General features: G+C 35.4%; 1 protein-coding gene across 1 annotated transcript in view; it reads right to left on the bottom strand.

The window, feature by feature from the left end:
• Positions 1–1257: 1257 nt before the first annotated feature.
• Positions 1258–22011, bottom strand: part of LOC128215447 (CD109 antigen-like) — a 34408-nt gene continuing 13654 nt past the window's right edge. The window contains 29 exon segments of the mRNA XM_052922164.1: positions 1258–1425; positions 2241–2346; positions 2601–2760; positions 3312–3421; positions 3782–3898; positions 4225–4580; positions 5290–5494; positions 5978–6052; positions 6694–6850; positions 7594–7675; positions 8098–8274; positions 8741–8873; positions 9339–9461; positions 10359–10457; positions 10897–11010; positions 12263–12380; positions 13579–13663; positions 15108–15195; positions 15386–15463; positions 16696–16845; positions 17490–17684; positions 17965–18027; positions 18444–18542; positions 19136–19238; positions 19240–19322; positions 19654–19743; positions 20714–20878; positions 21221–21335; positions 21525–21609. Coding sequence (XP_052778124.1) covers positions 1340–1425; positions 2241–2346; positions 2601–2760; positions 3312–3421; positions 3782–3898; positions 4225–4580; positions 5290–5494; positions 5978–6052; positions 6694–6850; positions 7594–7675; positions 8098–8274; positions 8741–8873; positions 9339–9461; positions 10359–10457; positions 10897–11010; positions 12263–12380; positions 13579–13663; positions 15108–15195; positions 15386–15463; positions 16696–16845; positions 17490–17684; positions 17965–18027; positions 18444–18542; positions 19136–19238; positions 19240–19322; positions 19654–19743; positions 20714–20878; positions 21221–21335; positions 21525–21609 — 3617 coding nt within the window. The 3' untranslated portion in view covers positions 1258–1339.

Raw genomic sequence — 22011 nt, 5'->3', positions numbered from 1 at the left:
AGGCGAAAAAGGCGATTTAAACTGCGGTAGCGTCCATAATATCTAAGCATCCTATAAAGGCAAGTATTTTTAGACGCAATAATTAATGTATTAAACAACTTACTTCATAATGCATTAATGGGAAATACTAATCACTGATAACAAAATTGTAACCGTGTATTTAATAGCTGAAAACGCAAATCATATTAAATGATTGGTGGATCTAAAATGTGTACTGTAATCTACTTAGTTTTGTCAGGTAGAAATACCGCGTGTTCTGCACATTCCTTTCAAACTAAACTGGGTATCGATATGTACAAACATCACGTCATATATTGAGTTTGGATGTAATTCCGTAAACATGCACTTTCTTATTATTTCTCTTTCATATTATAGTTATATTTTATAACATATTAAGTCCTAAAAGGATGCTTAAGCCATGAATGTGTGTGTGCGTGCGTGTGTGTGTGTGTGTGTGTGTTTGCAGGCGTCATGTTTTAGATCTCTAGTGCTGTTGAGCATGCACCGCCTCTCCAGTAACCGGCTTATTTGTAAATGCTAAGTACACTAGGTATTGCCGAAGTTAACATAATGCTGTCGGACGCGACCATGACTGTTGACACAAGAAAACACACAAGAGTTTAGTAATCTACATGTCAGGGACAACCTACCACCAAATATGCATGGTCCTAGCCGGCCCTAGGTCAGACCGTTATTTAAAGACGTTATTGTTTTCAAAATAAATCGTTTCAAGTCATTATGCAATCGATCGCAACCTATGCTCGCTGTTTTAATGGGCCAACGGTTAAAAAAATATTTAAAATCAAGTTGTGATTGACTCTCTTATCTCAATTGTGTGTAATTTTTGTATCATTTCTTACAATAATCATTAGCGCTTCCAAAGTAGCGACATTTTTTTTAAACGAATCAGTCTTTAACATCATTTCTTACAATAATCATTAGAACTTTGTAAAGTAACGACATAAAAAAGAATTTACAACTAATCAATCTTTGACAACTCAAGGATAGTAGGGTGTGTGTTCCAGTCTAACAACGTGCACTTTGTTGTGTCTTTCAAAGCACTCCAGTTCTGTGTTTTAAATACAAAACGGCATCGAGGGTGTTTCTGTGAGCAAGGGTTGTTCTTTGAGCTATCAACTTTCGTTACAATCGGGCTAATAGAATAAAAGTAATAAAGTACAAACTTAACTATAATAAACTAAACGCCATTATATGTTGCGACAAGAAAACAATTACAATATTCGATAAAGAGCAAAATTATTGTGTAATGGACATTTATTTGCTTTTAAAGTATTCCCATATTCACTGGTTTCAAAATCATTGCCGAACGCGAACATGATTAGCATCCACAGTCAGCGCAGATATCACAGAAGGAGGAATCCCGCAGGACACTCGACTCGTAGAATGCCAAGGCCTTGAATCGCTCTGAAAACAACATGATAACATCGTCAATGATCACGGCAATTGAAAGGACACCAATGCTATAAACCAAGTATCACCGGCAATCTAACTTTTTTCAAAGTAGTTATCTAAATACAAACTAAAGTGCCGATGAAAAGATTTACAATGTGTTCTGAACAATATCATGGTTTAAGTACCTCTGATAAATATACAGTATTTGAACATAGGAACTTCCATCATTTTCTTTCATATCGCAATGGTAGAGACGAATGAAAGTGAACTTGCTGTATGGATGGCCGCCTCACTCAAATGTTGCTGTGAGTTCAAACCTTAATAATGCTTGCAAATGAACTGAATGTCTGAAACTTGAATGATCGTAGCTCTACTTCGCATAAATACACCGACTGAATTTCGAATTAAATGCAACATCTATAGCCTGTCAATCTACTGTACACTTAAAAGAAAGTCAACTGCCACTGTTAGTTTTTTCTTTACATTTTGCATTGATTGATCAACACGCAAATTAAATCGCAGTATTAAATTATGCTCCCTCAAATGTCGAAAACTAACTTTTCGTAATCGCTATAGCGTCACAAATTGACTGTCTCTTCGTTACAAAAGAGCATTATAATCCTGCTTCTATCAGCTGAATTACGTGTTTGCTTTGCTAAATTCATTTGTCTTAGAACATACACCAAATCTGGTTTTGGGAAATTCACAGTACATTTACTCGATTATGACTCCAATATGAGTATTGTTGTCGTTCAAAATCGAAGGAAGGTAATTAAGAGCAATATACACCTACATGCATGAATGCAAAGCTATGCAAGAAACGTTACCTGGCTCATAGTAGTCAAAGACTCTGACTGGAGCAGGCTTCAGGTTGGCCACGAGGTCGGATCTGATCATTTCAACATAGGAGCAGGTGTCTCCGTACGGACCAATCTAAAATTTATGTGAGAGGTTAAAATATACATACTAAGGTTAAAAAATATAATTTGACATTTAAACCATACCTTACCCAACTATAATCATTTAAAGGTAATTTTCTCTGAAAAATATTAGATAAAATATTCGTTAATTTAAAAATAAAACGAAATATACAGTTGAACAATGTTTACCAAGATTTGGTCAATAACAAATGAATTTCTTGACTTTTTGTAAGGAAAATGTCTCAATTCCTGTCAACAAAAACATACCTCATCGTAGTAGAGAACGACGGTTTTCTGGTCCCTGATTTCAGACTTCTTGGATAAGGAGATGTCAGAATTCTTGCTTTCAAGGTCCGCCTCGAAACCTGTTGGCATATCGATTTCTACAACCGCCATGCCCGGTCCATGGTACAAGGAGTAAAGGTACCTGAAAATAAGGGCAATGAAAATGATTTAATATTTATTTATACCTTGTCCGTTTTAGATCTTTTTGGCAGTTTTAGGCATCATTTCAGGCATCCCTTTTACCTTTGGCGACTAATTGATTGCCTCTTTGTGATGTAATTAAATAAAAACATGTTTAAAAATATGCATGATTCTGAACAAGAAAAGTATCTGACAAAACCGACATTTTCTTTAACATGCTGCTTACGAATATCTTCGGTAAAATCTCAACACTTATAAAGATAATGGCATGTCCTATTTAAAAACCTATTTCACATGTTGGAACAGCAGGAAGTTAATACCAGTAAGAAGATAAACATGTGAGGGACAATGAAATGCAGCGATTTCTCAGCTGTTAGTTTATACCGGTACGTTCTCACCTTGCTCACATTTTAACAATGGAGTGCAGCGACTCTTGAACATCTACTGTAGTTAGGTTTACCTGGCGTGTTCTCACCTGGCTCACATTTTAAAGATGGAGTGCAGCGACTCTTGAACATCTTATGCGGTTAAGTTTAACTAGCGTGTTCTTACCTGGCGCACGTTTTTACGACAATGGAATGTAGCGACTCTTGCACAACTTCAGATGTTAGGTTGAACGCTGGAGCAGCTGGCTCAGTCTCCACATTAAACGATACTGAAACCTGCAAAATGGCATCGGTGTAACTTAGGGTACACATTTCCGACCGTCATTGTACCTAAGGTTTAGAAGTAGAACACCATTTTAAGCGGTCATTTGGAAAAAAATAATCTGAAACACCATATTAATGTTAACAAAATATGTATTTTATGAATGTATAAATAAGGTTACACATTTTAACGAATTTAGGAGCCCATGCTTTGATTTGGTTATATTCGCTTTAGTAGACGTTCATTCTTGTACTGTTTTGCTAAAAAGCTGAACGAGCAAGTAACGTCAAATATTAATCTGCATATTCAATTAGAATATTGCTTTCATAAAAAATTTACCAAAATGTAATACTTCATTGTAAGAAAATATTTACTTGCACGAGAGCGGACCCGTTTCCGTGTGCCTCAATGCTTATCGATGGAAGCGGGGAGTTGGCCGGAGTTGTGTGCACGCCATGTTGCCTGAAGGCTGGAATGGCGCTGGACGGAACCTAGTTTAACGCAAATGTGTAAATTGAGGTTTTTTCATTCATGACGTTTTAGCACACGACTTTGCACATTACATGATATAATTCAATGCGTAAATTATTGTGTGGTTTAAAGCCAATCCCTGTATGAAAGAGTTGTATTTATACCTCGGTAACAGCAATTATGAAAAGTATACGATGGTTTGATGTCATGTTTGAAGACCAAGTATACAAATAAGATATGCATTAATAATTTCACTGGACAGAATTACATTTCGTTGATTTTTTGGAACGATAGAAAATATTTAGTAAATTATTATTAAACCTATGATCTTGAACTAATGACTTACATCTAGTAGCTTCATAACCATTGCCTCCTGCTTTGTTACATGCATACTCTTGCTATAATGAACGCCATTCACATCGATATTAAGGTCCAGGTTTGCGGTGGTAACGTACCCGAAGGCTGACAAGGCCTCTAGACCAATAACCGTGTCTTGCGTAGACGTGAAACCTCCGAGTGAATTACGCTGGGAGACGAGCCACTTGACGAGTGGCATCCCTTCAGAAAGTTGTCTGGTCTGAACGAGGTAAAGTAGTGCGTAGGCAGTAGCTTCCACGGAAAGCGGTGACTCTCGAGCGTAGAAACTTTCCCAGTAGCTGTACGTGTACTGAGCCCTTGGAATTCGCCAGAACATCTTGCCGTCTGTAAAATACACAGTACTGTGTAACAGCATGTTTATCTATTTGAAATAATCGGTTTCATATTCAATTGCATTACTTATACTTGAACAAAACTATAACATTTGTTATTAGTTCACCGATACAGTCAACTAAAACTAGACATCAGAATACAACATTCAATTTCAGCCAATGAAACGGATAATCGGTGTTATCACAAAACGTTAAGCAATTTAACGTTTAGAGTTCTTTCAAGCTCCGCCTACACAGAATACCATATTTGGAAATGTACTTTTCTTATCCATATATTTTAGGTTATGCCTTTTCAAACCTATTGACTTGTCGAATAGTACATTATGTCTTTACATCTTCATTTTACATGTTTTAATTCCAATTTACATAAAAAAGTACAGCAACAATGTGGATGGGTGGTTTGTGTTTTTTATTAAAACCTCACACGCTATATATAATATATCATTAAGGCTGTGTGCCGAATACGGCGGCTAATGAAAATTTTGGGATTAGCATGAGTTAGAACGCATTAAGCTCATTCCGCACAAAGCTTTTTGCGTTATGTGAAGCACATAAAAACATGATATATAAGCGGGAAAAAATACTCTGTCCGAATTGGGCTGATTCTACTGAAATAATTTATTTAGTTAAAACCAAAACTACTGTTATACTTTATTGAGTTGAAACCTTAACTCTATGTCCGGAAGTGTAATTCACCGAACCTTTAGTTGTGGTTGCTCTGCTCTTCAGCTTGGTGTAGGCGTCAAACGATCGGACACTTCCCGCTTTGGCCAGTGCGTAAGCAGTAATTGCCAGATCATAAGTATCGTTAATCAACTCCACATTAGACTGATGATTCAAATTGGCTAGATGCAGCTCAAGAAATCCGCGAGCCTTTGCAGCAATATTGGTGAGACGGTATTCATTCTATAAAACAATATAAAATATGACAAATCATTTTCCTAATGACAAAGGCTGATTTAGAACAAAATGAAAGACGAGTTTGAACAAAATAGAAATCGCCATCGAGTCTTAGACAAACAGTTATTTCAACTACCCGTGTCGTATCTTTTGTTCCTGCAGAGCCATGTCATTGCGATTTCGTTTACACTTGAAACTCGTTTTAGTCGCCTAATGGTAGCTTGATACTCGATCTATTTTTGACACTTTGTAGCTCCTCTTGTATAAGGTGTTCATTAAGCTCATCAGTTAGCAAATAAGCTTTTCATCAAGGCGTCCAACGTTTGATTTCCTCAATGTGAATATGAAAATGTAAGTTTGGTATGGCGTCAACAAGTCATACTTGCACATAACATTATACCAACGAGAGTGGTCTTTCTAATGCTTTGACAAGTAACTGCACAATGGTTTTAAAATATATCAATACAAACCAATTTCTATCGGCCTTACTTTAAGTACTTGCTCAGCTTCTAACAGGCCAATCAGCACAAACGCTGTCAGACTGTACTTAGATGAACTGCCTCCCTGTGAAAGAGAACGTGATTCATATCACTAGGGCGTCGCGAATTTAAGACATTCTGGAATGAATATTCTTCGGAAGCATAAACAACATTCAAGTTTGAAATGGTAGTTTTGGTTCGATTCAAACTGTTCTCTGATTTTTAAGTGTCTTGATGTTATCTGATGTCCAGATGTGGGGCTTTGTCATAGAGCCATTTGTACAAATGTAACAGTTTGAGAACAGGAGACCCCTTATAATTCAAGTATAATTTAAAAGAGTCTTGCTTACTTATTACTTAAAAAGTAAATGACAAATCACGTATAATATAAAACGTATAACAGTTTAGTACAAACAGTTCTTTTTTTCTACTGAAATCGGACGTAAATGACATATTATGCAATATTTGAAGGCCTAAACGGTTTGTTTGTTATACTTTTTCGTAATCATATACTTTTCATATTCTTTCTTTCCTCATCAAAACCCTGCACAACGATAACACCATTATGTGGGGTCACCAGGCATCCAACAGTCGCATTATTGTACATCTGATACCTAATGACCTATTGTATGATCATTACGGTCAAGACATCTCAATGACATTGTCAAAATTCATACAAAAAATAGTTAACAGGACTTTAAGAATTTAAATACAGTACATTATTACCTGTAAAGAGGTACTGTGAACTGCTCCAACACTCCGGAAAGAGCCGTCCGAGTTCTGATTGTACGAAATCCATGTGGTTGCAGTACGCAGCATATGGTCGGACACGAAAATATGCCTGTGAGCTTGGGAAAACGACTTTAATACAAACGCCGTCAACCTGAATCCGAAAATCAAAGAAGCTTTAATAAGTGGAAACCTTTCCAAACGATGTGCAAAAGCAATATTTACAAATTGGTTCGTCGTATGCTAAATCGAGTCCATCTCAGCACTTAACACAAATGACAACAAACGAAAAGTGGGCAAATGAAAGGATAACAAAATAAAGTGTTGAATGAATAACAACGTTTTCTTTTAAAATATACTATGATTTGCTTATTATGAGGCATATTATTTCATATACCCTTTCCTCGACAACACTGTTTTTCGCTTAAGACTTCATATAGATATGTTTTATTTGAACTAAAAGGTTTATTTTATTTGCTTTATAGAGTCGATTATAAGCTGATATAAACTGTGCTGGAGTCCGTTTGTCAAATTGAGCATAGGCAATGGTTTATAGTGATAATTTGGTACCCAAAAGAACCAGAAAAATGTTAATCAAGGGGATATAAATGTATCAATTTGCATCTCTTGTCGTCTCTTGTGGCACCAATTACTCGAACTTAACTAAACCATATCCCAATCTCAATCTTAACGCATTTTTGAACATAACAACAGGATTGTAATCATTCAAATGTGCATTTCTTTAAAAAAAAAAGAATGTTTATAAATACAATCCGACCCAATTTTCAAAACAAAACGATTCTATGGCAAAAGTTGTACTTTAAAATGTCAAATGCTAATATGGCTGTATATTGTGCCTTATACTTGCGGACATATAAACGAATAAGACATGCATACCACATGCTTCCCTGATAGTCCTGTTGGCCCCAGATACTGAAGGATCCATCTGATCTCTGGAACGTAAGCTCACGTTGGTAACCTGGATAAAGTTGAAACAAATAGCCTAGTTAGTAAATAATTATTTTTCAGTGTGTCAATTTATAACCACACATTTATTTATATTTTACTACACTATTATTGCTTTGATTTGATGAAGAGGCGAACTATTGTTTCATTCCTTTGATTGTTTTTTTACGCCAAGTGTTAAACGTTCAAATTGTCAGGTTTTTGCATGTTTAGAAAACACCCTTTACATAAAAGGAATTGAGTTAACCCATGGCGCCGCCATAACATATGAAATTAAAAAAACAGAAACAGCACCAACCTGTGAGTTTTAAAATCGAAACAGCATGACAAAACACACAGTAAAACACGCAATACTTACGTCATAATTACTGAGAACTGCTGGTTGCAGATCAATTATATATAAAACAAAAAAGAAAATCAATTAAACTTTTAAACCTCTGTTCATGTAGTGTTTAGCCATATCTGCAATTTCCGGCGTAAGTTGATTTGAGGCCTGCAGGTAGTTGTACACGAACACATCAGGTGCAAAACTCGTCATCGTCTGCTCACCGCAACCAGTCGGCAAGCGTAACAGAGACTTTAGATTCTTTACGGTAGGGCCCATAATATCACCTTGAAGGAGCAAAATGGTTAAAATAAAACCATAAGAACGTAGATGTAAAGCGTTATATTGCCTAGAACGAGATTATTAAACTATAGTGTAATATAGCTCTTTACATACGGTGGCCATTATGCCGCATAGAACGAGAAAATATAGTAAAAATAAAAGCACACCCCGTACGATTGTTTACAGAAGGGCTCATTATGTCACTTAGAACTTGGCAATTAATATTCAGTGACTATAGTGAAAAACTTATTTATGGCCAATTGATCAGCGGTTTCTTGTCAAATCTAGCTTTAAACTACAATGACTGACAATTAAACTTTAAAAAAAATTGGTGAAATCCCTTTTATTGAACCCTGGAAACTAGGTTAGGAAAGTTGAGCAGCCGGTCATAACAGATTTATCTTAAAAATCCAATATACTTATATTAAGAAGAAACCGGAAAAACTTCGAAAACAAAAAGGAATCACACACCAATAGCAGCAACTTGAATTTTCTGCGAGTCTGGCACGAGGTTATCGGGGAAAGCCAAAACCACGTCGGTCGGGTTCAGCTCGCTTATCAGTAAGGGAACGTTGTAGTGCATCTTCTTTCCTTCAGCCTCGACCTAGTGACGTGTTTGCATAAAAGGATTAACGTTTGAATCTTGTTCACACTATAAATTATATATGACTGAAAAATATTGCATTATGAGGTCTGGTAGAAATCTTGAAAGTAAATGTTTAAGTTATGATACATTGCAATAACATTAAATATTTCCTTAAAAACTGAAATAAATACAAATAAAATTATGCTCGTTGAAGTATTGTTTTCCTGTTGTTCAACTGTGTGATGGAATATTACAGAGCGTGGAATGAAGTTCGATACAGATGTATTCCCTTTTCATCGTTAAAGAATCAGAGCCCGGTAATACCTGTCTCATTTATTTGGACTATATTATTTAAAGCCGTAAATAAATTTATTATTCCTATATGGAGACTGCCCCTGATCGATTAAGAAGAAATAAGTTTATATGTGTTAGATGTATTACGTAACTTAATATATATATATTATTTTAGTCAAAACCCCGCACCTTAAGTTGTCGTTTGACACCATCTGCTGAGAAAGGTGACTGCGCTTTTACAGATATCTCCGCTTGACCGACGATACGAGGGACAATTGGCACGAAAACTGACGCTGCCGCTCCTGCTTTGACCTGAGGAGCAAATAAAAGAGATAATTACATCAACGATTGCATCACAAAGAATTACACTCTCAATGCTATCACAACAGTTTAATGAAAGAATATGTATACATATTGAATTCTCATCTTATTTCTTTTTCAAATGTATCCATTTGATTTAAGAATGATGACACAATTAAGACCTTCTAATGTGGCTTTTTACAATATGCTCTGTATTAACCCCCATGTATTTGCATGTACTGTGGAGTTTAAGTGAAGAACAACAAACTTATATTAGATTGCTGCCAACAAGCACGTAATTTAAGTTGGCTGTTATTATTTAGTCAGGTTATAAGTTCGCCATTTACCTGAAGCCGATCGGCGATAATTTGGAACAAGATATTTAGCACATGCCCTTACAGCTGTTTTTAAATAAAACATAATATCCGGTGACTCGAGAAAGTGCACCGGATAAGCTCTATGTGTACTTACGTGTATTTGAGTGACAACATCTATGGATTGGTACGTCACATGTCCACTCTTGTTGTATTGACGTTTATTGGAGTGACAACATCTATGGATTGGTACGTCACATGTTCACTCTTGTTGTACATACGTGTATTTGAGTGACAACATCTATGGATTGGTACGTCACATGTCCACTCTTGTTGTACTTACGTGTATTTGAGTGACAACATCTATGGATTGGTACGTCACATGTTCACTCTTGTTGTACTTACGTGTATTTGAGTGACAAAACATATATGGATTGGTACGTCACATGTTCACTCTTGTTGTACTTACGTGTATTTGAGTGACAACATCTATGGATTGGTACGTCACATGTTCACTCTTGTTGTACTTACGTGTATTTGAGTGACAAAACATCTATGGATTGGTACGTCACATGGCCACTCCTGTTGTACTTACGTGTATTTGAGTGACAACATCTATGGATTGGTATGTCACATGGCCACTCTTGTTTTGAATGACGTCAAAGTCATCGGATTTATCCAATGTTACTGTCACCTGAAATGTTTTATGCTCTGGCATTATTTTGATGAGAGAGTCAGATTCCAGAAAGTGCGAATAATTTTTATTCTAACACACTTGATTTTCATTTCGTAGTGCATAAGTTGATTGTCCAAATATGATGTAACGGTGTGATTAAAAGAAAAGTTGAACTACATGGAATCCGTGCTTTTTCCACATTAATATTAATTTAATTGCAGACCCATGTAATATTTAATCAATCAAATTCACATAAATCGTTAATTTATTCACATGGTCTCAACCATTTTTCCATACTAATAATGCGATTTTACGCTGTACATACGTTATATATTGTTCTTTTGATTGTATATGCATATTCGATAAATATCACTTGATCAGCAGAACTACATATCGATCTCAACAGAAATCCACTAATGTTTAAAATAACTGATAAGTTATTTTTAACTGCACATACGTCGAGGTCCTGGCCCATGTAGTTGAAGATGTTTGATTGCAGGACGACCTGCTCGCCTCTCACCACAGAGTAGGGCAGATTCAGACTGACGAAGAATGGCCGGAACGTCGTGAACTAAATTAAAGTGAAAAGGAAGCAAAATCATTGTCAAAATGCATTACTTTTCAACGTTATGATATTTTCATTCATATTGCATTTCTGAAGAAGAGCGCATGTTCTTCCAATTGTAATCATACTCCAATAGTCTTCGAAATACCTCTTATCTTAGAAACAACACGTTTTGGATGGTTTATATAAGGTTCATGGCGTGTGCAAACGGTCGCTTATAAACTAGGTGTTTTTCTGTCTTGGAATTATTACTTTTAGGTTTTTTTAATAATTATCCAGGATAAATGTGTGCTTTAAAGATAGTACATATTGTATTATTGAAATTGAATATTTCAGAAGTGCGATTCATCTATGAAATCATTTGGTCCGTGCACAGATAATTGTGAATTCATTCGGACTAAACTTGCATTTGCTAAATGTTTTAATTCACCAATACTGAAACTTAAACATTTACCCCTCAAAAAAGGGTTTCACAATCAAATCACGTCCAGTTTCCGATGCACCATCAGCCGGTTTCTTTGTTGATTAACTTACATAACTTTGCACTTGAATTAATTCATATGGCTTATGACAAGTATGCAAATTATCTTTGCGAACATCTATACCCAAGTTAATTTAAGATCAAATATTTAGACAAGTTATAAGGGATTTTACATAAAGCAATTAAGACAAATGATTCAACAAACATAGAATGTACATGTATTTTGATTCTTGACTGTTGTCTTTGCCTTATCGAAATGTGTACCATGATCTCAAAACCAGCCAATTAGTGCCATATCCGGATGTTTTACGATCGCGTGAGATGTATTCGCAATCAGCTAGGGACTGCACCTGGTGTTTCTCGTATCACACCACGTTTCATTACATATATATAGAAGTTGTGATAGTGTAACGGCTGGGTCAGTTTATTATACAGCCAAAGGGCATGAAGCATGATATACAATGTGTGATTGTCAAGTCGCAAAGATGTCTTTTTCCAAATTGTTCCATTCCAGTCAAAATAGCAATATTTTCATAACATAACAGATTTTACATAGCATTGAAGTTTGATGTTTCAAAACAAATGAGAGTGGGTGTAGTCAAAAGTCTAAAGGTGTCCATTTCCCACCCAAGTGGTCGTTTGTTCGAACTCAATACTGGTACTCAACCAAGGACACTACCCTGAACAGCATTTACAATATCCGTGTAACGCTTTCTTTATAATGATATAAAAATAGTATAACTTACATGTATCCCAAACCTTAATTATAAGGCTTACCTTTGATGGCCCATCGGTGATTCCAAGTCCAGACAATGCGTTAACCGAGAAGGCCGTAGCGTACCAGGAAGTAATCGTGTCCGGAACCGTCGCAGAGATTACAGCGGCGCCGTTTTGACTTAAACACGAAAATGCACCCAAATATACACAGTCTTATTTACAGTACACGTACATATAATTATGTTGTAGGAGAACCTACTTTCATCTTCCCGGATATTCTCTAATCTAGTGCGAAGGGTTTTAACACAAAAAATGATACGGAAGCAATACCAGTTTTGCTTATTTGCTTTGCTTTGTTACAAGAATGGTATTCTTTATGATACAGCAAGAAACAAAAAAGGTGACAGACATTCATTTGATTTACCCGAAGTATATGGTAAAGTCACTGAAACACTTGTATTTCGTAGTCAAAAACTGATCATTTTTTAAAACATTTACCTGTTTAATTTTGATTTAGGCTTTTTCGTCAGACCAAATATTTTAACATAAAGCAGGTTGCTTAGTTGCTTTCCTATGGTTTTTATTTTCTAATCAGTCCGTTTCGTAAAACATGTCTTTACATCTATTTAGACTTTTAAATCCGGTGTTAATTTGCTATGCCTGTAATAGAGAAATAGTCGACGACTACACATTTACTCGTCAGCTGTTGACACATTTTTTCTTTACATTAAAGAGGTTTCTTTAAAACAAAATATTTTTATAGAACACTATCGACAGAACCTGGAAGCAAATACATTGAAGTCTACAAATGGTCTTAAATGTTCAATTGACACCTTGCAAAACTCTTTGTTCCCTTCCAAACAAACATACGAGTTGCAAAAGGCACAGATTGTAGGCATATATAACAGAATCTGCTAAAGACTGATTTGATTGTTTCATCTATAACTGAAAATTTCGCTATTCCTTAAGATTTAGTGACAACTTGTTGGGTATGGAGAACATCTGCTCTTTATACAGGAATTGTATTACTTTCTGAAGGTTCGTTAGTGGTAAAAAAACTAAGAAAACTTGCCATTTCAAATGATCTAACCTCATCTATTAACCATGACTGTGTTTCAAAATAAAGTGTTGAGTAGGTGCCGACATTTGTTCGTTTTCAACAGTAAATACATGTTAACAATTTCAGAGATTTTTTAAGCAAGATCGATTGAAATGACTAAGGTCAATGATGTAGGTAATGTAATGTTGATCAAACGGCTACTCTATCACCAGACGCGATCCTTTGTTCTTAAGACTTGCCTTAAAAATACCGGGAAAAAGGATAATGCACATATGAATGTGAACTTCTGAAACGTGTATAAAGTTATAAAACATACTCAGAAACTATGTTTGTCCACAACCAAGTCTCGGGGAAATTTTCTCTCGTGTGTTTAACTTCCTGTAGCGTGGATCCGGAGTTACCTGTCATTCAAAAGATCAATATACATGTATTCCAAGTGTGTATTATACTATTATAGGCCGTTTGGTTAAAGGCAATCAAGCATATTGTCAACTGTGTATTATACTAGAGGTCATTTTCTAAGGGCAAACAACGAACTATTCCATCTATGTATTATAACCTTAATAAAGGCACAAACTGGTGTGTTTGCCGTTTTTAGTGTATCCCATGTGTATTTACTTAAATTTTGGAGCTATTTTTAATGTATAGAATATGAATATTTTAAACGTATACTGAAAGTAATACTACAAATAAGCTCTTTACCAAAACATGTAGAAAACAATGTATGTGTTATTCTTGCAAACGATTGCAATTAAAACTGAATGAAAAACAGAAATAATGCAACTTTAAATTGTTGGTCTCTCACACCCTTTTCGCATCGTAGCATCCTGAAATGTCAACATACAAACTTACAGAAGAGTGCCGTAGAGAAACTGTACCTGTTCCTGCTCCATGAGGATAGGATGCAGGTGTTGTGGTCATTGCAAATGCCACACTTAAATACATCCAAGGAACGGTTGAGGTGATCATACTGGGATATGTACCACCTTGTAATAAACAAACGATATGTAAGATTTTTGAAATGCCTTAAAATACCTGTCGATATGATACCGGGAGCATATGTCATGCCTGGAGCTGGAGTTGGAACCATACCTGGCACATACGTTGGAAACATTCCCGGAGCATATGTCATGCCTGGAGCTGGAGTTGGAACCATATTTGGCACATACGTTGGAAACATTCCCGAAGCATATGTACTTCCAGGCATTGGACCTGGAACATGGAGCATGCCTGGTATCCAATGTGTGTCTTTTAAGGACACCCGAATGATAATATGTTGGGAACAAATATAAACTTTAACTTTTGGCGCCATAGGAACGCTTCGAGACATCGTAAAAATCTGCTGTTATCAAAATGGATGAATATTGTGTTCAAAAAAGACCATTTATTTAATATTATGCATATGCGAACAATTCCTCCAAAGATATTGAACCGTTTATTTTATCTTTTTTATTCATCATTAAAGCTGCACTCTTTGAACGTTTTGACAGTTTTTTTTATTTACTTGGAACGAGCTAACTTTTGCGAAAATGCATGAAAACCAATTATATAAGACTGCTGACAAAAAAATAAGATTGCAGATTTTTATATTCAAGTTCAAATATTGATGTTTTATGCATTTTTGTTACAGTTGTGTCAAAATTTCCGAAGGAATGGATGTTATTTTACATGCCATTTGTGTTACTGTTTTGGCCATACACCATTGATTTCATCGATTAACAGGTTTGTTATTAATACCATGGACTCCGATAAGTAACACCGATCAAATCTTGTTTTGACTTGTTTGTAAAGTTAAGTGCCTTATTCTCGACTTTGCAAAAGTGTTAAATTTTGTACGATGTATACCTCCGGGGAAACAGTCCACTTGTCGTTTATAGTGAGGGGCTGCCCAGGAAAAACTGGTTACATCCGAGAGAACCTGTATACCCGAGGTCTGTAAATAAAAGTTAAACTTATGACTATAATAATGTTTGCAAATTCAACTACATGGACAGAACCAACAATACCCCAACAGCATAATTTGATCTTGCTCAATGGCAAATCAGTTAAGAAATAAGTGTCAATATGCAATTTTGGTTGCTGACAAATTGAAAATAAATAATAAGGATACATTGTATAAATACCTGCATGATCTGTTTTGGGTCGTGCATAGAGGCGGCATTCTGGGAAGGTCTGTCGTTCGGACGTAGTGAGGTTATTACCTGTAAAATAGTCCGTTTTTGGAATGCTTATTTATTAGAGCTGGTGAAGATTTTACATATTGACAGTTTCCGAAATTGCTCTAAAAGAAAGTTGACTTATAAATATTTTGCGTTTTGTTTTTGTTTAAATCGAACCTTCGTCCATTTTTCTGCAGGATTACATTTTTTCGGTGCGGCACAAACTAACTTTGTATTCGTAGCAAATAGGCATAATGACCGCACCTTAATTAGATGATTGGCAAGTTGTCTATGCTTAGTTTATTTGCAAACGGCAGTAAATACGAGGGGGAGTCAATAAGTTAGTGAACGACCCCTTTTTGTCGCTTATTGTACATCTTTTTTTTTCTTGAATTGTTTTTAACATCATATTTCACATGTGATTTAATAAATATGGAAATTAATTACTAACTTATTTCATATTTTAAATATGTTATATTGATTTATTATTATACACTGTCAACAACGCGGCGCACTTTGAAATGGCGCTGTATCTAACATAACAATGTTATATAAAGTACGTCATTTTTGCGGGAAAAGAGCGTGTGATTCAGGCGAGACTTTTACTGACGTCACTTTGACGTGTCGATCATGTATATACGAAGTTTTGACGTCATACCATAAACAACAACGGTGCGCTGACCTTTTAAAATACCCACACTAGGATTATCTTCAAGTAAATGACGTCAATGGATAACGTTGAGAAGCGGGCTGTCATTAAGCATTGCGTTAGAGTCGGAATGACGCCCACCGACACGCTCAAGTTCATGAACCAGGGAAACACCGGACAATCATGTAAGCGAAGTTTAGTTTACAAGTGGCACGGGAGATTTTCAAATGGGAGAGAGGACATCAACGATGACAAACGAGCAGGAAGACCGGTAACCAGTGACTCATTGAAGCTAGCTGTTGCATCCGAGCTTAAGGAGCATCGGTTACACCAAACCAGCCATTGCAGTTATATCCCTTAGCTAAAAGCAATCACCGCCACAAGTCGTACATGCCGTGATAATCGAAATCACGTGACGTCACTCAAAAAGTAAAAAAAAAAAAAAAAATTAAATTATAACACGACGTTATTTAAATGAACTTTACTGACATCTTGCGTAAATACTTTAAAAAAACAATTTTCAAAAAAGTCTTATTGAGCTGAAAGCGATTGTCGTAAATGGTGGAAGAGATCTTATCTGCCCGTAAAGGAAGATCACTACGTATGATATTGCGGTTACACATACATCAGATTGGGTGATGTCATTTCCAGTAGCCAACAATAAAACACTCTGGTCTACGGCAAGAATGTTCACTAGAGAGTCAGCATCAGTGGAAATTTGAAGAGAAACATTCTCAGCTGGTTCGGCTTGAGTTTTGTCAAACGACATTGATATCTGAAACGGGTCAAGTGCATGTATTATCATTAATAATATAACTTATCATGATTATGACGAACATCCTTTCTACTTAATAAAACAATTTAAAAATAAAGACTCTCCAAGCCATTCATGATCAGATATTTTTGTTATCTGGGTAAGGAATACATGAATTACAAAGAATTGACATTTTATTAACTCGATCAAATTTAAACATGGTTAAGAAAGTTTGAGCTTCTATCCAGTTGGAATGGATTGGTATTTAATGGCTCACTAATGTTGTATAGGGTCAAAAATCGAAACAAAAAGAGTTCATGTTTAATGTTTTTTTTTTTTTATAATTTCTTGTAATAATGGTAAATCGCCATTAGAAGGTTAAATAAAAAGTTATTTTGTCCTCAAGTTTGACAAAATATTTTCGATTTTTATTGAAAATCCAGAGTTATATATTTTGAAGGTTGATTAAGTATAGTTTTGAAATTTGTGTGTACATTTTTTTCATCTGTTAGATATTTTTTGTACAAAGTAATAAATACAAAACCTCAACTTGAACTCATTTTGAAGATAAAGCGAAAATGAAATATGTACGAGAAACCCTTTGACAAAAATGATACTATTGTAGACATAATCCAGCATTATGGCTTTGGCCTTAGGCGTTATACCTTGTTTTGGAAGACATCAGCGGATGTCTTTGCAACAAAATGAATGGAATCCGCATTCCAGGAATCCGTGGTGAAGTAATACACGATTAGTTTGCTGTATGGTTTCATATCGTCCCGAACTTGAAAGTGGATATGCTCAGTCTTGGATATCGAGTCTAGTGCTCCTGATAGGGTAACGTGGTCGTTTGTTATCACCTGAAACAAGATCATTTTTGTAGTCTTATCACTGGGCCTTTCAGAGGGCATCCCGTTCATCTAGACATTCTGTGCGAATGTTATGGACGCGCTCGCTTACAGATAATTCCAGTTTTTCTTTGAACGGGTAATAACCTTCTGCAGTGTATTTCCGTTTACATACCGCGCAATATGTGGAGACGCTTCGGATTGGAACACAATTTATGACTTTACTTAACAGAATACAAGGAATAATCTTTCTGGTATATTGGTTAAAATATGAAACGAACGAAGGCCTTACATAGTAGAAAACCTTTCCAAGTGGCACCGCACCAAGTAACTGAAAATCAACGACTTCCCCGATCTGAAAAAAATGGAATATTAATTTACGAATAAGTATCAGTCATCAGTATCGTTATTAATCCTTAATACATAATTCAACATACCGATCGATCGCAAGCATGCTCCTAACATAGCATCGTTACATGCGATGTTGTATTTTGAAGTTTATTTTTGTCAATTATCGTTGGATCATTTATTAATGGCTGTCATTTTAGGTTAAATAGAGTATAAATATTTTTCAAGTTTGATATTGATATTGTTTCATTTTGAAACATTCATACTTTTAATTTTGATTTTATTGCAGCAATATAAGGGTTATATCAAAATCACGTCAGTTGACATATTTGAGCAATAAGGGTGAAACTTCTGTTGGAAATGTCACTGGGCGGGGTTTCAGGTGAATATGAAAACAATCAAAAGAAATAATATGTTTCCTACCATTGATGAATTGACTTGAGACAGCTGAAGGTTCCCATTTTCAATCAACCAGGACGGCTTTGTCATGTCGTAGGTGTTGGTAAGTCCTTTGTACTCAACCTAAGCACAACCAATCATAATGTTGATATGCGTTCATTCTTCATATTAGACATTTAATAACTAATGTTAATATCTACTCGGGCTATACCTAAGAACTGATATCCTTACGTTAATTGTCTACTCGACCCAAACCTACCAAAGACAATCTCGAAAGTAAAAGCAACTCGACTTACACATAGTAAGACAATCATATAATGTTAATTTGCAACTTATTAAAATATTTATGCAGTAATAAACCCAGTTGTATTGTCAACACGCATAAACCAACGTTTAAGTTTCTAATATTATGAAATAAAGGTATAAGAGAAAATTTATTAAAATTGTGTTAACATCACTGCATGACATAATGATGAATTTAATTGTCCCATACGTAACAATTCAGACAACCCTATGGAATGTATTGAATAATGAATTAACTTTTTCCATTTGGTACACAAGACGAAGTTTCTGCGTTCAATAAACCTTGCACTTCTCGCTTTAGATTAGACTTTTTCAATGTATTAACTAGTTCGATTTTAAGATCTGTGAAAAGCCTTTTACGCGTAATATATTCTGGGGAAGAAAATACATTAAATAATACTGATTTAACGTACTTGAAGATGGAGAGAGGTGGCGTTTTCTGGAGGATCAACCATAAACTCGATAATACCAGTTGGTGATGGAGCGAAATGCTTGTCCGGTAGAGTGTGCGCTTTTGTCGTAAAATTTTACGTAACTCCGTAACAAAATATCCGTTGCGTTAGATATGACTGGACGGCCGTCAGCTTGCGTTAACTTGATCTATAAGGTCCAAAAAGTGAATAGTTTCTATCAAAATAGAGTTTCAGTTAAATATTTACCACAACTAAACTGTACACTCGAAATTGTTATATTATGCAGCAACATTTCAGCTAGAATGTCTGAAATGCATGACATTGACGTCACATACTTCATTTTCATTATTAGAATAGATTGCTTTCTCTACCTTTTTAGGAAAATAGCCGAAATGTGTGCAAAAAACTTAAATGTTTCCATGGCACCTGTATTTTTGAGAAAAACATATATAATCAATTATTTTAAGAGTAAATTCACAAATAAAACAAAGTGAACACAGTTTTTTTTTCATACGTACGTGTCCAACGTAAGGCAGGCCAGGTTTGAAGAAGGTTGGACTGCTATCACGAGCGAACGACACTCTGAATGGTTCTTTGTAGAAGAGAACCTAATATTAAATATGTTAGATTTTTTTAAATTTTAACATTTTTGCTTATACGGAAAAAAATCTCATAAATGCACAATATATTTAACATGCAACTGTAATGTTATTAAAAGTTACATTGCCGGCATCCACTGTTATCACTACAATACAACCTTGGGTAATTGTGTGTTTACGACTCGATATTGTTTTGCCATCTGCAATTAAGATCGCGACCAACAAATTATACAAATTGTTCATATCCGGGGTCCATATTGTATAACCTTCTGGATATTTATCTATGTACATAATATATTGAACCATCAGCTTTACATTATGGATTTACATAATGCAAAGTATGGTGTATACCACAACATGGTTTCTATTACAATGTAATATTTGCAATAAGCCTTGGGATCCCTAATCATTGAAGTACTTGGGGTTCACTTGGGGTCTTATTATTAAGTTTCCTCAAGTTAATGCATACTTTGATAAGATTTACCTTTTAGGTTTTAACTTTATTCTGGATAAGAGCGAGGTTGTGCACAAAAACTGGTTGAAACCACCAGTAAATTTACATTTTACTGACCATTCAGGTGGTACCTAGCAATCCTTGATGAACACACCTATTTTTTATATAGTATATATTTATGCACTGTGTTGTTTGTGGAGTTTCTTGTTGTTGTTCTTGTTTTTGATGTGTTTGTTTGCGATATATTACTTTGGCATTTACCCTGTGCCATGAAACGGTCTTTTTGTTTGAACTTTTGGCTACTGAGCTTGTTTCTGTAGTTTTTCATATGAATTTAGAATCAGTTCATACGTTCTTGAATTATCCAGCATAGGACATGGTTTTCCAGGAAAAATGGTTGAAAGTAATATCTAAATATATGTACCAATAAGATATGGTCCTTTGTAAAGGTTATTTTGACATTTCTGGAAATTGCCGACCGATCAGTTGCGATTGCTTGACAAAAAGCATACGATATCCACTCACCGATCCCGTAGCTTCCCTTGTGACATTGTTTAGACTCTCAGTGACCTTCACCCTTATGATGAGTTGATAGCCGGCCAGTTTCTCTACCAGTGGTTGGTATGAATAGGGGTCAACTTCGTTCAGGAGTTGGTCGAAGGGAATCGTGAATTTAGCATTACCGTTAAGCTAGAAATAGTAATGATTATATATAGCTTAGATACTTGTACCGCCCTCAGGATATTAGACTAGTAAATTCATATTTAAATGCAATATATAGTTAACGTATTGTTACGTGTTGCAATAAACCAATTGTTGTTGCAAATAAATTTAAATCTAATGAAAAAGGTTTGTAGAAACATAGCAACGATATGTGCATAATACTTTCAAGTTGAAAAAGGGACATATATATGGATATGCTTTAACTATAGCAATGTGGTTTGATACCTTTATGGAAAAACGACGACGACGACATGGCTTAAAAATATCCCGAGATAAAAAAAGACCAGCTAGAACACAATAAAATCTTACATCGAGCGATATTTTGACCATGACTTCATCGCCCCGGATCTTCCAAGGTGCCCCATTGTAGTTAATGTCGGCTGTTACATTTGCTGTTCCGATGAAAGGTTTCCCGTATGTGTATCTAAACAGAATATATCGAGTTTGAGCTGCTTTTCAGTTTTCATTGTATTATTGCTTAAGCTGTGCTTGACAACTATACAACAGCTATACAACACATGTGATTCAGTTCGTTGCTTAGGAAGGAAAGCACTTGGAGGTTTAATATAGCGCTATTTGTAATCTCTAAACCATAAGTAAACTGGTTTCCTACTTTGCTGTGATAGACCCTTGCATTTCCTTATCAGTGGTAACAACATAGGACGGCAAGTTGACATTCACGTCGAATTTCGGTAGCACTGAAAAACAAAAGCGTCAACTAGGTCACATCATTGACATACATATCAGATACATAACAGATAATCTTAGTTCCTGTTTTTCATAATACACTCCTTTTTCATTTGAAATTAGATCATAGAACACAGGAAAACAAAGTGTTTTGGTCGAAACTATATCTTGTCCAAATATGCTGTACATTTATTGTGTAAATCAGCAGCCAGCTGTTATTTATATTAATCTAATGAATCGGTTTATTTTTAAACATATGCTGTGTAGGAAGACCAAATATTATCTCTACAACTAATTTGGTTAAATGTTCATTACTATACCTTTGCTCAAATTAAATTATTATGTGACATGCGTCGCATTAAGCCATTCTTTTGGTACATTCATACTAATTACCGTCAGCCAATACTTTGGCA

The sequence above is a fragment of the Mya arenaria genome, chromosome 1 (assembly GCF_026914265.1).
Source record: "Mya arenaria isolate MELC-2E11 chromosome 1, ASM2691426v1".
Lineage (NCBI taxonomy): Eukaryota > Metazoa > Mollusca > Bivalvia > Myida > Myidae > Mya > Mya arenaria.
This window is presented reverse-complemented; position numbering and strand designations above follow the sequence as displayed.